The following is a 16,997-nucleotide window of genomic DNA, read 5'->3' on the forward strand; positions in this document are numbered from 1 at the left end:
TAGTGTTAATTTAGCGTGACCGTTATTTTAAAAATGCATTTTATTATCTGCCCCGACGACCATACACAGGAAACCTTGACTAACCCTTACTTGACAGAATAAGTGAAAGAATAAAAAGCTGCAGCAATGTACAATAGAGCCCTATTAACAAACTATTGGAGAAGACCTTCAAAACCTGTTCTTTTCTTGTCTGTCTCTGTTCTCTTCTTTTAAGATCATTGAGTGTCTCAAAGAGAACAAGAAGCAGTTGTCCCAGGTGTGTCATCAGAAGATCTTTAAGCTTCAGGAAACCGAAATGATGGATCCGGAGCTGGACTATCAGCTCATGAGAGTGTGCAAGCAGATGATCAAGGTGAGTTGTATTAGCAGGTAACTAACTTTCGGACGTATCATGACATTTCCTAAAGGTTTCCCGTCAAACAAAACGATCTGATGGTTATAAACGTACTCTGTATTGCCAAAGATCAATAGTAATAGCTTAACCCCCATGTTTTAATTAACTTACACTCAATAAGATCAACATGGGGCCAGGGTGAAGCGGCTGATAGATCAGACCTGATTTGGAAAGGAGTGTTAAACATTTAAATCACATAACCTTGTCTTTGAGCGAAATAGTATTGAATAAACAAATACTGTTCAAAAGATTAGGGTAAGATGTATATTTTGAAAGAAATTAATACTCATAATCAACAAGGACTCAAAAAATTGATTAAAAGTGAAAGAACATACTTGTTTTGTTTTTGTTTTTTTAAATGAGAAAATCATAAAAGCAAATAAAATTACTAAAATTAAAATGTTTAAAAAATGAAAATAATAGTTTTGTTAAAATTGCTAAAACTAAAATAAAACAAAGCTAGAATTATTAGATTTATTTTTAAACATTCAAAAAAATGACAGCACATAAAATTACTAAAATTAAAATTTTAACAAAAAAGGTTTTGCTAAACTTACTAGAACTAAAATAAAATTAAAGCTATATAGAATTATTTTTTAAATAAATGACAAAAGCACATAAAATTACTAAAATTAAAATGTTTTAAAAAGGTAAAAAAATAGTTTTGTTGATGCTTATAATCAGCAAAGAACACATAAAATTGATTAAAATTAAAATAAAAATCTTTTTTTTTACTCTTCTAACTTTTTTTACTGTTCTTTTGTACTTTAGATTTATCAGACAATACTGAAAAAATGCACACATTACTAAAACTAAAATAAAACAAATTAAAGCTATACAGAATTATTTAAAAAAAAATAAAAAATAAAAAAAGCACAAAAAAAAAAAAGCACATAAAATTACTAAAATTAAAATGTTTAAAAAATTAAAATTACTAAAACTAAAATAAAACAAACTAAAGCTATATAGAAGTATTTTTAAACATTTAAAAAATTACAAAAGCACATAAAATTACTAAAATTAAAATCTTAAAAAAATAAATGTTTTGCTAAAATTACTAAAACTAAAATAAAACTAATTAAAGCTATATAGAATTGTTTTTAAAAAATTAAAAAAAAATCACAAAAGCACATAAAATTACTAATATTAAAATGTTTAAAAATAAAATAAAATAAAAAATAGCTTTGTTAATACTTAATATAATCAGCAAAGAACACATAAAATTAAGACTGAGAGAAAATCCTTTTCTTTTTTTTAAATAAATACTGTTCTTCTGTACTTTTGATTCATCAAAGAATACTTAAAAAAGTGTGTCACGGTTTCCAAAAAATATTAAACCGCAAAAACAATATTATTATTATTATTAATATCATTATGAAATCAGCATATCAGAAAGATTTCTAAAGGATCATGTGACACTGAAGACTGGAGTAATGATGCTGAAAATTCAGCTTTGTTGTCAAAAAAATAAATTACAATTTTAAATATATCAAAATAAAAACGGTAATTTTAAATTCTAATAATATTTATAAATATTAAAGTTTTGCTTTATGAATACTTTTGCATTGGTGTGCAAACAACATGCAAACTTTTGAGCAGTAGTGTAGTTTAAGAAAGGAATATTTTTACATTTATCAGTTTTATGCAACATTACATCACTGAAGTGCAACGGTGTGATGCAGCGGTAAACGCGAAGGCCTCATAATCACTAAATTGCTGGCTCATTTGCCAAAATGACCAAGCCATTAGCTATCACTATTGTGCCCTTGAGTACAGACATTTTAGGAGGATCAAATCTGCCTTATGTGTAATGCTAAATGACTACATACTTGCTTCCCGAAGAGCCTGTAAGCTTCCATATGTTTCCCATTGATCTGTCCAGTCAGTAGTTAAGTCTTTCTTTTCTCTTCTTTGTTGTTCTTAACCTGTTTGCCCTTGGTTTAGCGATTTTGCACCGAGTCGGATGCTAAGAACGTGCTCCAGTGCCTAAAACTGAATAAGAACAGCGAGCTAATGGATCCCAAGTGTAAGCAGATGATCACCAAGAGACAAATCACTCAGAACACAGGTGAAGACCAAACACATCTGCACCAATAAATGTGCTCATTTCAGCTGGGCTGTAGTTAGTTGAGTCGGTTATTGGTTTTGCAGCTCTTTCCTTGAGTTCTGTTTTAAGGCTAGTTTCTGTCTTTACAACCTGGCCTTGAATCTAATGTTTAATGGCCTCCTAGTTTATTTTTTTCTTAAAGTATGATTAAATTATTTCAACTTTTGTAATGCTAGAGTTTTATTTACTTTGCTGTCTTGGTGTTTTCAGACTACAGGTTGAACCCAGTGTTGAGGAAGGCTTGTAAAGCAGACATACCTAAGTTCTGTCAAAGCATACTCAATAAAGCCAGTGACGCCAACGAACTGGAGGGTCAAGTCATATCCTGCCTCAAACTCAAGTATGCAGACCAGGTATGTGTGTCACTGAATATTAGCAACGAATAAGTAAGGGATAATATATGGTTAGCCAAGTATTATAACAAATTTATAGTTTATAGAATGGGTTTTTGTTGTGGTAATGACCATTTGACTGTACATTATCTTGCTTATTGCACAAATAGTTACTTATATCAGCGCTGTTATTTTAAACTAAAACTTTAAAAATTGCTTTTGGTAATTTAAATAAAATAAATATGAATAATAGATCAAAATCTTAAAAAAAATTAAAAAAAGAATAATAAAAATGTAATTGTAAATGTTACCTAAACGTTGTGCAAAAATCAACTTAAAGTTAAAACAAAATAATAACAAAAAAAATTAATAATTTTAAAAAATAACATTAAAAATAAATTAAATTAAAAATCATTTTAAATAAAGCTGAAATAAACTAATTTTGGATTAAAAATAACTTTTTTAATTTAAAAACATTAATTTAAAACACTCAGTTGAAAATTAAAAGTGTTGACTAAAACTAAAATAAAACAAATAAAACAATTTAAAGCTATATAGAAGTATTTTTTAAAAATTACAAAATTACAAAAGCACATAAAATTACTAAAATTAAAATGTTTAAAAACATAAGTAAATAATAAAATGGTTTTGTTAAAATTACTAAAACTGAAATAAAACAAATTAAAGCTATGTAAAAGCATTTTTAAAAAATGGCAAAAACAAAAATACAAAAAACAAAAAAATTATTAACATTAAAAAGTTTACAAAATAAAAAAAAAATATTTTTGCTTAATTAATTAATTTATATTAAAAAATATTAACTTTATAAATGAATTAAAGTTGTATAGAAATAATAAGTTCATTTTTATTCGAAATAAAGCTAAAATAAATTAATATTACATTAAAAGTAACTTACAAAATTTTAATTAAAAAAATGTATTGGAAATAGGAAGTGTTGAGTAATAGTAAAATTTAAGAAATTAAAACTATATAGAAGTACTTAAAAGAATAAAAAATGACAAAAGCACAAAATTACTAAAATTAAATGTTTAAAGAATAAATAATTAAAAATAGTTTTGTTAAAATTACTAAAACTAAAATATAACAAATTAATGCTATATAGAAGTATTTTTTAAAAAATAAAAATTGACAAAAGCACATCAAATTACTAAAATTAAAATGTTTTAAAAAATAAATAGTTTTGTTAAAATTACTAAAACTAAAATAAAACAAATTAAAGCTATATAGAAGTATATTTAAAGGTGTAAAAAATGACAAAAACCCACAAAATTGCTAAAATAAAAAAACTAAATATTAAATGCCAGTTGAAAATATTAACAAATAATATGCTATAGAAATAAAACTATAGTAATGATGACTTATATAGATGTGAAATATTGATTAGTAAGTCGAAATAATGTTATTTTTGGCTAAATATTCTACAGAATTGTGTATTAAACATGCTGGTCTTAGTGTGCAAGTCGGACATAGAAGTTATTTTATTAGCAAGTGAATGGGAGTGTTGTGATGTGGAAATGCAGATCGTTTAACAGTTTTAAACCAGTTCAAAATTGTCCCCAGCGGTTGTCGGGAGATTGTGAGGATCAGATCAGAGTGATTCTTCAGGAGTCAGCGCTCGACTACCGGCTCGATCCGCAGCTCCAGGTTCACTGCAGGAATGAGGTCAGTGGAAACACGGGCTCTGTCCCAAACCCGAGAGAGCTGTCTTCATGTATAGTTGTATACAGTCTACAGAGGTCACTGCAGCGTCCAAATCGAAATGAAAACACATGAGTGACTGATTTAAAGCACTCTTTGTGGGTAGTTTATTCTATTTAAATATTCATATTTTTCATTATCAAAATACATTGAAATATTTCCTTTGATTAGTCAGCTCATTGAATTTTGGGATTGCATTGTCTACTAAGGATGCATATGGTTTTAACTTTAAACTTGAAGTGTGGCCAAACTGCTGATATAAATCAGTATAATTTTGCTGCCTACTGTTTTAATGATGCTTAAAATGCTGGATTGTGAGTGTTTGGAACGGAGCCCAGGGCCTTCAACACACAGCATCTTTATGAGATCTAACAGTCTGTTTAAACATGTCAGGACACTCATTTTGAGCCATACAGAGAGAGTGAGGGGGCGTCTGAGAATCGCTTTAAAAGACCGTCCAAGCAATGTTGAAAAAAAACGATTTTTTTTTTCTCTCTGTCTCTAAAGAGATTCTCTGAGTGAGGAAGAAATGTCCAAATGCCTCATGAATGACTAATCTACAGTAATATTTCAGTCTGGTTTCTGAGGGAATGGAAGGAATTCATCTATAATGTCACAGGACAGGAACTAGATTTCCAATTCAAAACATTCATATTTAGCACCAGCTATTTTTATCAATATAGTGGGGTCGGATTTAAAAAAAAAAAAAGTCTTATGCTCAATAAGGCTGCATTTAATTGATCAAAAATTACAGTAAAAATAGTGAAATATTATTACAATTTAAAATAATTGTTTTCTATGTGAATATATTTTAATATGTAATTTATTCCTGTGATGCAAAGCTGAATTTTCAGCATCATTACTTTAGTCTTAAGGGTTGATTCAGAAATCTTTCTAATATGCTGATTTGCTGCTCAAGAAACACTTGAAACAGCTGAAAACATACTTTTTTTCTAAACTCAAAAGAAGAGAATTTATATTAAACATAATTTTTGTAACAATGTACTTTACTGTCATTTTACATTTTTAATTTAATGTTCTACCTGAATAAAAGTATTTGAAAAAATAAATAAATAAATAAATAGTTTTAAAAATTCTGACCCCACAATTTTTAACAGTAATATACTTTAAATTCAATTTCTTTATTTATTTATTTTTCATTTTAAAACAAAATTTAAAATTCAAATTCAAAATTTTGAAATTTAAAATTTTGAAATTTCAAAATTTTAGTTTGCAAATGGTTTGGTTAGATGTACTATTGGGTAAAAATGTTTAACATTATATTATTATTATTATTATTATTATTATTATGAATTAATTAATTGGTAATTTAATATTAATTAAATTATTTTTTATTAAATTGAATTCTGTCTTTGTGGGACCTTAAACTGCTTTTAATAAATAGTTTTGTTAAAATTACTAAAACTAAAATAAAACAAATTAATGCTGTATAGAAGTATTCAAAAAATGTAAAAATTGACAAAAGCACATAAAATTACTAAAATAAAAATGTTTAAAAAATAAATAAATAGTTTTGTTAAAATTACTAAAACTAAAATAAAACAAATTAACGCTATATAGCTGTTTTATTTATTTATTTTTTTATTTTTTTATTTATTCAATTTTAAACAAAATTTTAATTTTCAAAATTTTCATCCAAAATATCTTAAATTGTGTTTCGAAGACGAACGAAGCTTTTAGGGGTTTGGAACGACATGGGGGTAAGTGGTGTTCATTTTGGGGTGGAGTAACCCTTTAATGAAAGATTTTTTTTTAATGGTGTTGTTGTATTTGGTCTGTTTGATCTGCTATGCTGCAGCGAGTGTTGCAGATGAACATGGCTTCTTTGTAATGCTATGGGACAGGAACAGGGACCCTCCTCCTGCAGCCTGTCTGAGAAAAGCCCTTTATTTATGATCTCCATGAGCCATAGGCTCTCAGGGAGCAATCAAGCAGAAATGGTGTGAAATGGGTCTCTTGATGGGTCAGAGAAGAAAATTGACTATGATCTCTGGGTTATTTTCTGCTGACTGGGGGCCACATGAACACAGACAAAGAAAAGGCCGACCTCTGAGGAAGAAAATGGAGATTTTATATCTTTAGTCACTTCATAACATGTCTGTGTGTGTCTGTGTGTGTGTGTGTGTGTGTGTTAGATTACACGGCTGTGTGCAGAGGAAGCAGCTGCACAGGAACAGACGGGTCAAGTGGAGGAGTGTCTGAAGAACAACCTACTGAAAATTAAACAGGAGGAATGCAAGACGGTACAGAACACATCCTCAAACATGTTTCATCTGCTACACACTGCTTTTCACTGCATCTGTTGCTATGGAAACACCATTAGTGTTTTTAAAGCCACATCTGCTTTTTTGAGAAGAGGAGATTCCTGCACTAGACACATGGGTGGTTGCATAGGAATTAACATTAGATGTTAGATTTACACAATATATACACTACTAAGGTTTTTAAAGAAGTCTCTTCTGCTCACCAAGCCTGTATTTATTTGATCCAAAGTACAGTAAATATTTTTACTACCTAAAATAAGTTTTCTATTTGAATATATATTAAAATGTAATTTTCCTGTGATTTCAAAGCTGCAGCTAGCATCATTACTCCAGTCACATGATCCTTCAAAAATCTTTCTAATATGCTGATTTACTGTTCAAAAACATCTATTATTATTATTACTATGTTGAAAACAGCTGAGTAGAATTTTTTTAGGTTTCTTTGATGCATAGAAAGTTTAGACGAACAGCATTTATCTGAAATGGAAATCTTTTGTAACATAATAAATGTCTTTATCATCACCTTTGATAAATTTAAAGCATCCTTGCAAAATATAAGTTTTAATTTCTATAATTTCTGACTTGAAGCTTTTGAATGGTATAGTGTATAATGTTACAAAAGCTTTTTGTTTCAGATATGTGCTGATCTTTGGATCTTTCTATTAATCAAAAAACCCTGAAAAAATTGACTCAGCTGTTTTAAATATTGATAATATAATAATAATAAATGTTTCTTAAACAGCAAATCAGCATATTAGAATGATTTCTGAAGGACCATGAGACTGGAGTAATGATGCTAAAAATTTAGATTTGATCACAGGAATAAATTACATTTTAAAATATATTCAAATAGAAAACAGTTATTTTAAATAGTAAAAATATTTCAAAATTTTACTGTTTTTGCTGTACTTTAGATCAAATAAATGCAGGCTTGGTGAGCAGAAGAGACTTCTAAATAACAATAAAAATATTACTGTTTAAAAACTTTTGGCTGGTAGTTTATATATACCATTTTTCAGTTTTGACAGGTCATATTAGATATGTTGTAATATGTACACTGATTTTTAAAAAAGGAAATAAAGAAATCATTTTTTATTTAGTTGTATTTTTTATTTACTTTTATTCAGCAAGGACACACAAAAATTTCTCAGAAGATAAATTTATTTACGGTTTCCACAAAAATATGAAGCAGCAAAACTGTTTTCAACATTGATAATAATCAGAAATGTTTCTTGAGCAGAAAATCAGCATATTAAATGGTTTCTGTTGGATCATGTGACACTGAAGACTGGAGTAATGATGCTGGAAATTCAGCTTTGCATCACTGGAATAAATTGCATTTTAAAATATATTCAAATAGAAAACAGTTATTTTAAATAGTAATAATATTTCACAATATTGCTGATTTTGCTGTATTTTTGATCAAATAAATGCAGCTTTGATGATCATTTCAGAATCATTAAAAAATCTTACCGCCTTTTAACCTGTAGTGTAATTTTTGAAGTGTAAAAATCATAATTTAGTTTTTTGCAACAATTTCCTTCATCATCTTTAAGTTAATGAATCTTTTTTTGTTGCTGTCTCTTTAAGAAACACTTTAACATGCGAAATAACCAACAGTCGTGGCACTCACACACAGCTATATTAATTTGACATGTACGGGTTTAGAGTCCACATCTTTCATTTGATCCTTTTCTCCATGTGTAGGAGGTGTTAAACATGCTCAAAGAAAGCAAAGCAGACATATTTGTGGATCCTGTCTTGCATACGGCCTGTGCTCTGGATTTGAAACACCACTGTGCAGCCATCAACCCTGGAAGAGGCAGACGTGAGTGTAGTTTTGTTTGTTTTTATTGCATATTACACAGTACATTCACACCTCTAAAGATCACATTTGCTTCACTTCATACGTTATTTCTCACTAAATGTTCTGTTTCCCAGTTTAAATGCATTGTAAATAGCATTTCATGTTGTTTAATTCATGATGCTTAGTTAAGATAACTGGGCTGAGGGTCTATTTGAGAGACTAATGGAAAGCTATGGGACTGACAGATGGTGTGATTATGATGATGATTTTTTTTTTAACTCTGTAATTTGGAGCTCCTGACTCCCTCTGTTTAAAATTCTTTCCCAGAAATGTCCTGTTTGATGGAAGCTCTGCAGGACAAGCAGGTGCGTCTACAGCCTGAATGTAAGAGAAGATTACAGGACCGCATAGACATGTGGAGCTATGCAGCAAAGGTCAGCACACACAAATATAAACACATTGATCTAGCTGTCAACTAAATAATTTTTTAAAATATATTTACCACATACACGCCCAGTCTCTAGCTCTAAAAGACACCTTTTTGCATTAAAATTTTGATTTTTATAAATGTAATAATAATAAGAAATTACAATTTTAAAACAAAGTAATCTTTAATATTATTATTTATTATTAATTAATTTTTGACATTACATTTATTATTATTAGTAGAAGTAGTAGTAGTAGTAGTAGTAGTATACATATCTGAATTATTATTATTATTATTATTATTATTATTAATGGCATAATAGCAGAAAGTTATTGTTATATTAAAATAAATATTTTATTATTATTAATAATGATATTAATTAATAATCATTATTATTATTAATAATAATAATTGTATTAAGTTAACTTTAATAATAATATATATAATAATAGTAGAAATATTACTAACAACAGTAATTTATGCAACATATCTATCTAGAAATTTGTTACTATAACAATTACAATTTATACTTTATTGTCATCATTATTAATATTATTATTATAAATGTAATAATAGGAAGACATTACTATAAATTACTGTAATAAAATTATTGTCAATTAATATAAATTATTTATTAATTCATTATTAAAATTTAAACATTCTGTTTATTATTAGTAGTAGTAGTAGTATACATATCTTTATTATTACTATTATTGTAAATGTCATAATAGCAGGAGGTAATTGTTATATAAAAAATATTTATTATTATTATTATTATTATTATTATTATTACAATAAATTGTATTAAGTTAACATTAAAATTATAGTAACAATATTAATAACAACAGTAATTTATACAACATATCTATCTATAAATTGTCCCTCTAACTATTACAGTTTAGACATTATTATTAGTATTATTATAAATGTAATAATAGGAAGAAATTACTATAAATACCTATATTAAAATTGTCAATTAATATTATTAATTATTAATTCATTATTATTCAAATTTAGACATTCTGTGTAGTAGTAGTAGTAGTATAAATATCTGTATTATTATTATTACTATTATTATTATTATTATTATTATTACTATTATTATTATTATTATTAATGCCATAATAGCAGAAAGTAGTTGTTATATTATATGTATTTTTCTTATTATTGATAATATGTTATTATTATTGTTGTTTTTTATTAATGATAAGACAAAAAAGAAGAAATTATATTAAATAAAATGTTACTATAACTATTACAATTTAGACATTATTATCATTATTATTATTATTATTATAACAATATATTTTAAGTTAATATTAAAAATAATAGTAACAATATTAATAACAACAATAATTTATACAACATATCTATCTATCTATATACACACATTTTTTTGTATAAATTATTTAAATTTATTTCTATTATTAATTTATTTTTATTATAAATTAATTAATTTAATAAATTATTATTGTTATTATTATTATTATTATTATTATTATTTATGAATACATTTTTACTTTGAGAATATTATTGAGAAGTTATTATTATTGTCTGCCAAAATTCTGGACACAAACTCACTTCCTTTTGATGAGTTCTAGTATGTGATTTCCCAGGTGGCACCAGCTGAAGGTTTCTCGGACCTCGCTGTGCAAGTCATGACGTCACCTTCCAAGAACTACATCCTGTTCATGATTGCGCTGGCCGTGTCCATCCTCTTCCTCGTGGGTCTGCTGTGTGGCCGCATCACCAAACGTGTGACCAGAGAGCTGAAAGACAGGTAGAGCGAGGATGTCACCCATCCGCCATTTCACACCTCATTTCCTGCCCTCGCTGTTCTCTGTACTTACACCTGCGAAGACTTTGGGAGCCGTCAGTGGACCTTTTGTGGGCCGGTGCCATGTTTGGAAACCTCTCTAGCCCACCCTGCCACTGAAATCTCAGTCCAAACATACAACCTTTGAAACGCTTCTCAGACAGGATCAAGATCGTTTCGGGACGTTATGCCTTGAGGATATGTTTTTTGTTTTTGTTTTGAGAGTGACAGCCTTACTTTTTGACTGTAATATGGTCATGTGTCAATGCAGTATTTTTATCATTGTGTCTTTTTCCATTTTTTGAGAACGACTTTAATCAGCAGCTTACATAAAAATTCAGAAGCCATCTTTATATGTTTTTAATCTGTAAATCAAAAGGTGGAATTTACTTTAAATCAGATTTATTCTGAATGTTTTGGCACTGGGGAGGGAAGATGGTTTTTCTAGTCCATTATGATGAAACGTCTGTGTTTATCATTCAGGACAAAGACAGTTATGATACATTAGACATCAAGTGCTAAACTTGCAAAGATTGTGACATAATAATAGACAGTTTGATTTTCAAGGGCGAAGCCAAACTGAATAGTAAATACTTCTTTGAGTTAATCTCATATATATATACACACTGCCATTCAAACGTTTAGGATCAGTAAGATTTTTAACGTGTTTTTTTTTTTTTTTTTTAAGTCTCTTAGGGTCATCAGAGCTCTATTTACTTGATCAAAAATACATTAAAAAAACAGTAATATTATGAAATAGTTTTGCAATTTAAAATAACAGGTTTCTATTTTAATATACTTTGAAATATAATTTATTTCTGTGACGCAATGCTGAATTTTCATCAGCAATTACGCCAGTCTTCAGTGTCCATGATCCTTCTGAAATAATTCTAATATGCTAATTTATTATCAACGTTGGAAATATTTGTGCTGCTTTTAGTTATTTATTTATTTATTTTATGGAACCTGTGATACGTTTTTCAGGATTATTTGATGAATTAAAAGTGAAAATGAACAGCATTTATATAAGGCTTAGCTATCACTCTTTAGCAATTAAACACATCCTTGGTTAATAAAAGTTAGATTTTTTTTTTTTTTTTTCAAAAAAAAAAAAATAATAAAAATTTACTGACCACAAACTTTTAAATGGTAAAATATTTCTATTTTAAATAAATGCTGTTCTTATACATTTTTTATTCATCAAAGAATCCTGAAAACAGTATAAAAAAAATTGTTTTCAACATGGATAATAAATCAGCATATTAGAAAGATTTCTGAAGGATCATGTGACACTGAAGACTGGAGTAATGATGCTAAAAATTCAGCTTTGCATCACAGAAATAAATTACATTTCAAAGTATATTAATATAGAAAACCACTATTTTTAAATTGCAATAATATTTCACAATATTACTATTTTTTTCTGCATTTTTAATCATATAAGCGCAGCCTTGATGAGCAGAAAAGTCCTTAAAAACATTAAAAATCGTACTGATCCCGAACTTTTGAACAGCTGTGTGTATTCATGACAATTTCCTCTAGAATTCCCACTAAATCTGCACATTTCACTTTTGAGTTATTTTAAAATTCCCATTATTTGCAATAGATTTACTTATTGCTGTAATACAGCATTTTCACTACTTTATGTTTTTGGATTTATTTAAACCAACAAGGCAGTGCAACAAATACAACAAAAGAAAATAATGCCACGACGTCATATAATACTTTTTTATATTTTGGTCTGAAATATGACAAACATGTTCTTGGACTGGTTTGTGAGATTCCCCTACTGATATGAGTCTGGTCTGCACATTTATAATGGATTATACGAAGAGTACGAAATTCAAATAGACCTGTACCTCTGCCAGAAAGTTTCATCTTGCTCAAAATTCTGTGATTGTGGACCAATGTTGTAATGGTGGACGGTACAGTATACCCTGTAAAATGTATTTTTTCCAGAGGTACTTTGAATGTTCAGAGGACGATTGCACTTTTTTGATTCTTTATGTTCGGCTTAAGCCTTATTTATTGTTTACAACAAACGTGCTGATCTTGGTTTCATATATGCGTGCCTCTGTCTGTGCGTGCGCGTGCGTGTATAGAGAGAAATATGTTTTAGAAATGATTTCATAGCTATGTTCTAATGTTGCCTTTTCTCTTTCTCTGCCATAGCAGTGAAAGGAAACATTCATTAGTCCCCATGGACGGTGGCTCTGTATTTTTTCAAAGCTGTACCCACAGACATCTCTAGTGTGAACAGGAATAACATATTTGTCTTGTCTATTTGTTACTGAGTTACTCTGACTACAACTGTGATGATTATATGCATAGCATTTGCTGAAGACATAAGGTTTTTCTAAAAGGCCATGCATGCTTTTCCACAGAATTCTGTATAATCTCATATATGCATTGCTTTGGAAAAAATGAAAAAGGGTGATTCTCATGAAATCCTGTTCAGGCCACATTTTACCCCAAAACCAAAAGGGGGAAAAAATGTTAATCATTTTTTAAACACAGTAATTTTACAGTTAAACCGGTTTTCATAAAAATAATGAAATAGTGCAAAAAAAAATATGTTTAGTTTATGTATACACTGCTGCTCAAAAGTTTGGGATCAGTAAGATTTTATATGTTTTTTTTTTTTTGTGCTCAACAAGGCTGTGTTCATTTGATCAAAAATACAGAAAAAGGAATATTGTGAAATATTATTATGATGTAAAACAATGTTTTTCTGTATTAATATACATTAAAATGTAATTTATATCTGTAATTACAGTTGAATTTTCAGCATCATTACTCCAGTCTTTAGTGTCACATGATCCTTTAGAAATCATTCTAATATGCTGATTTATAATCAGTGCTGGAAACAGTTGTGCTGCTTAATTTTTATTTATTTATTTGTTTATTTATTTTTTGGAACGTGATACTTTTTTCAAGATTCTTTGATTAATAAAAGGTTAAAAAGAACAGCATTTATTTAAAACAGTAAGGTTTTCTAACAATATACACCATTGTTCAAAAGTTTGGGGTCTGTTTATTCTTTCTTTTTTTTTTTTTTAAGAAATTGAAAGAAATGTGTTAAATTAATAAAAAGTGATAGCATAGATTAACATTGTTATTCATCAAAGAATCCTGAAAAAAAGAATCACAGGTTCCAAAAAAATATTTTGGAGCAACATTGATAATTCTAATAATAAATCAGCATATTAGGATGATTTCTGAAGGATCATGTGACACTTAAGACTGGAGTTACGGCTGATGAAAATTGAGCTTTGCATCACAGGAATAAATTATATTTTAAAGTATATTAAAAACAAAAACCATTATTTTATATTGTAATAACATTTTGCAATATTACTATGTTTTTTCTGTATTTTTAATCAAATGCAGCCTTGATGAGCATGAGAGACTTATTTAAAAACATTACAAGTCTTACTGACCCCAACTTTTGAGTTGTAGTATATATATAAATTTCACCCAAATTAAAAAAAAACAAAAACATTTTGCACTATTATTTCGATGCGTTTTGTGGGATTCACCCTTTAATTTTCTATTTTCTTGACAGGAGCTGTACCACTATAGAAAAGTTTTCTGTAGATTCAGTTTCAGTTTTTTAATATTATGTCTCTCAAAGAGTGTGCAAAGCTCTACGAAACCTATTTGTCAAGGCATAGTTCACCCAGAAATGAAAAATCTGTTATCATTATTCACCTTTGTGGTGTTCCAAACCTGTATGCATTTATTTCTTCAGCTAAATGCAGTATACTGAAGACACTTCAAGTTTTTGGCCATACAATGTCCAAAAATGGTTTAGTTGCCAACATCTTTGTTCTTCTTTCACAGAAAGCCATACAGGTTTGCCGCAAAACGAGTGAGTATATGACAGGATTTCAGTTTTGGAGTGCACTGTCCCTTTAATAGATTGAAAAAGATCTCAGACTCCACAATTTGGGAACAGATTTGTACATTTAAATATTTCGCTTCAGAGCTCGGGAGGCCACAGGCGCACTGCTTACCTCTAGCATTGATGACTTCAATGTTGTTCTGTAAATAATAGCTCTAATGCGCAAATCACAGACAGCGTCCGAGATTTCTGGTTGGTTGAAATTTGGACTGTAAAATTCTACTGATCATATGATCACGTTTGACTATATATTGTAGATAAGTAAATGTTAGAAGTTACGTTATTCCAGCTATATTTCTCCTAATGTTTTTGGTTTTTTTTCAGATCATGATGGTGTGTTTTGGTTTGACTGGTTCTGTTCATTCTTTTTTGTTAGGTTGTTTCTTTACTATTTTACATATAACTGGTTTATAGTGGGTTTTTATCACATTGGAGCTGAGTCATGGATCACTTTTTGATTTTAAAACTCAAAGTGAGCTTGTGTTCTGTTCGATCTGGATTCTGTACTATATGGAAATCAAGTGATCCTTAAACCATTTTGGAGGAGGTGCATGGAATATCAAATCTTTCCTACTCTATGCTTGCTTTCTCTTTTTTTGTGGAATTGTGCATTATTCACATTGCCAGAGATTTTCTGAGAAAATTAAGCATTTAGGTGAAAGACTGTTTCTTTGTGTCTTTGTGTTGAGGAGCCCCATTTTGAAGCATCTTTTGCAAAACCTGCGACATTGCTGGTTGTGATTTCCCAACAGTCATAGTGCAGAGCCAAAGATGATCCTGATTCCTGCGTTGTTAAAAATGGCCTTTCTGTGCTCCTCTGGAAGACCCATCCAGCTGTAAGCAGCTCCAGCGTCTGCTGACAGCAGTTTATCATGTTTCACATTAACTGCAAATGGACTAAACGTCGTAAAAGGTTATGGCTGTGATATTTTCTCAGTTTCTTCATCTTGCCATACAACATTAATGTGACAAATCAGATTTTTTGTTGATTTCCCTAATTCTGTACAGATTATCAGTTTAATAAAACGCTGTAGATTTTCTTACCATTGTGTTTTGTCTTTAGTTTGTTGAAGCGAGGGTTTAAAGTTTAAAGTGTCTTAAAGGAGAAGTCCACTTCCAGAACAACATTTTACAAATAATGTACTAACCCCCTTGTCATCCAAGATGTTCATGTCATTCTTTCTTCAGTCATAAAGAAATTATGTTTTTGGAGAAACACATGTCAGCATTTTTCTGCATATAATGGACTGATATGGTGCCCTGATTTTGAGCTTCCAAAATGCAGTTTAAATGCGGCTTCAAATGATCCCAAATGTGGTTGTAAATGATCGCAGCCAAAAAGAAGGGTCTTATCTAGAGTAACGATCGGTTATTTGAATAAAAAAACTATACAATTTATACACTTGTTAATGTCAAACGCTCGTCTTGTCTTACTCTGCCTGAACAGTTTTTGTTCCGGTTCATGACAGTTAGGGTATGTTAAAAAAACTCCCATCATGTTCTCCCTCAACTTCGAAATCGTCCTATATCGCTGTTTTACCTTTTTTGTTAAGGTCCTTACTTTATTTGTTGAGTCAGCTTAAAATAATTTGTTAAATTTTTGAGTTCAGTCAACTAAAATAAGTTTAGTCAACTTGAAATGTTAAGTTGTACTAAGTAACAACTTAGATATTTGTGTTTGCTAAACTTAACAGATGGGTAAGTAACCCAGCTGCCTTAAAATTTTAAGTTGATTCAACTCAAATATCTAAGTGGTCACTTAGTATAATTTAACATTTCAAGTTGAATAAACTTTTTTTTTGAGTTGACTGAACTCAAAATTTTAAGGCACCCAGGTTACAAATTATTTTAAGTTGACTCAAATCGTTTTTTACAGTGTACTTCTGCAGTGATGTAGGATGATTTTGAAATATTTTTTTAAAGTTGAGGGAGAAAAATACGATTGGAGTTTTTTGACATTCCCTAACTGTCTTGAGTCAGAATACACAGAGTTTAGGGAGAGAAAGACAAGACGAGTGTTTGAGATTAAAAAGTACTTAAATAGTATTTTTTTAATGAAAATATCCAATCGTTTCGCTAGATAAGACCCTTCTTCCTCGGCTGGGATCGTTTACAACCGCATTTGGGATCGTTTGAAGCCGTATTTAAACTGCATTTTGAAAGTTCAAAATCGGGGGAACCATATCAGTCCATTATATGGAGAAAA

General features: G+C 29.1%; 1 protein-coding gene across 1 annotated transcript in view; it reads left to right on the forward strand.

The window, feature by feature from the left end:
* glg1b (golgi glycoprotein 1b) overlaps positions 1–15,835 on the forward strand; it is a 62,116-nt gene extending 46,281 nt beyond the window's left edge. Inside the window, exons 19-26 of the mRNA XM_051134797.1 lie at positions 215–352; positions 2,339–2,462; positions 2,712–2,854; positions 4,415–4,516; positions 6,709–6,816; positions 8,545–8,665; positions 8,972–9,078; positions 10,688–15,835. Of these exons, the coding sequence (XP_050990754.1) occupies positions 215–352; positions 2,339–2,462; positions 2,712–2,854; positions 4,415–4,516; positions 6,709–6,816; positions 8,545–8,665; positions 8,972–9,078; positions 10,688–10,855 (1,011 nt within the window). The 3' untranslated portion in view covers positions 10,856–15,835. The remainder of the gene's footprint in view (positions 1–214; positions 353–2,338; positions 2,463–2,711; positions 2,855–4,414; positions 4,517–6,708; positions 6,817–8,544; positions 8,666–8,971; positions 9,079–10,687) is intronic.
* The last annotated feature ends 1,162 nt before the right edge of the window (positions 15,836–16,997 follow it).

Source organism: Labeo rohita, chromosome 18 (genome assembly GCF_022985175.1).
Source record: "Labeo rohita strain BAU-BD-2019 chromosome 18, IGBB_LRoh.1.0, whole genome shotgun sequence".
Lineage (NCBI taxonomy): Eukaryota > Metazoa > Chordata > Actinopteri > Cypriniformes > Cyprinidae > Labeo > Labeo rohita.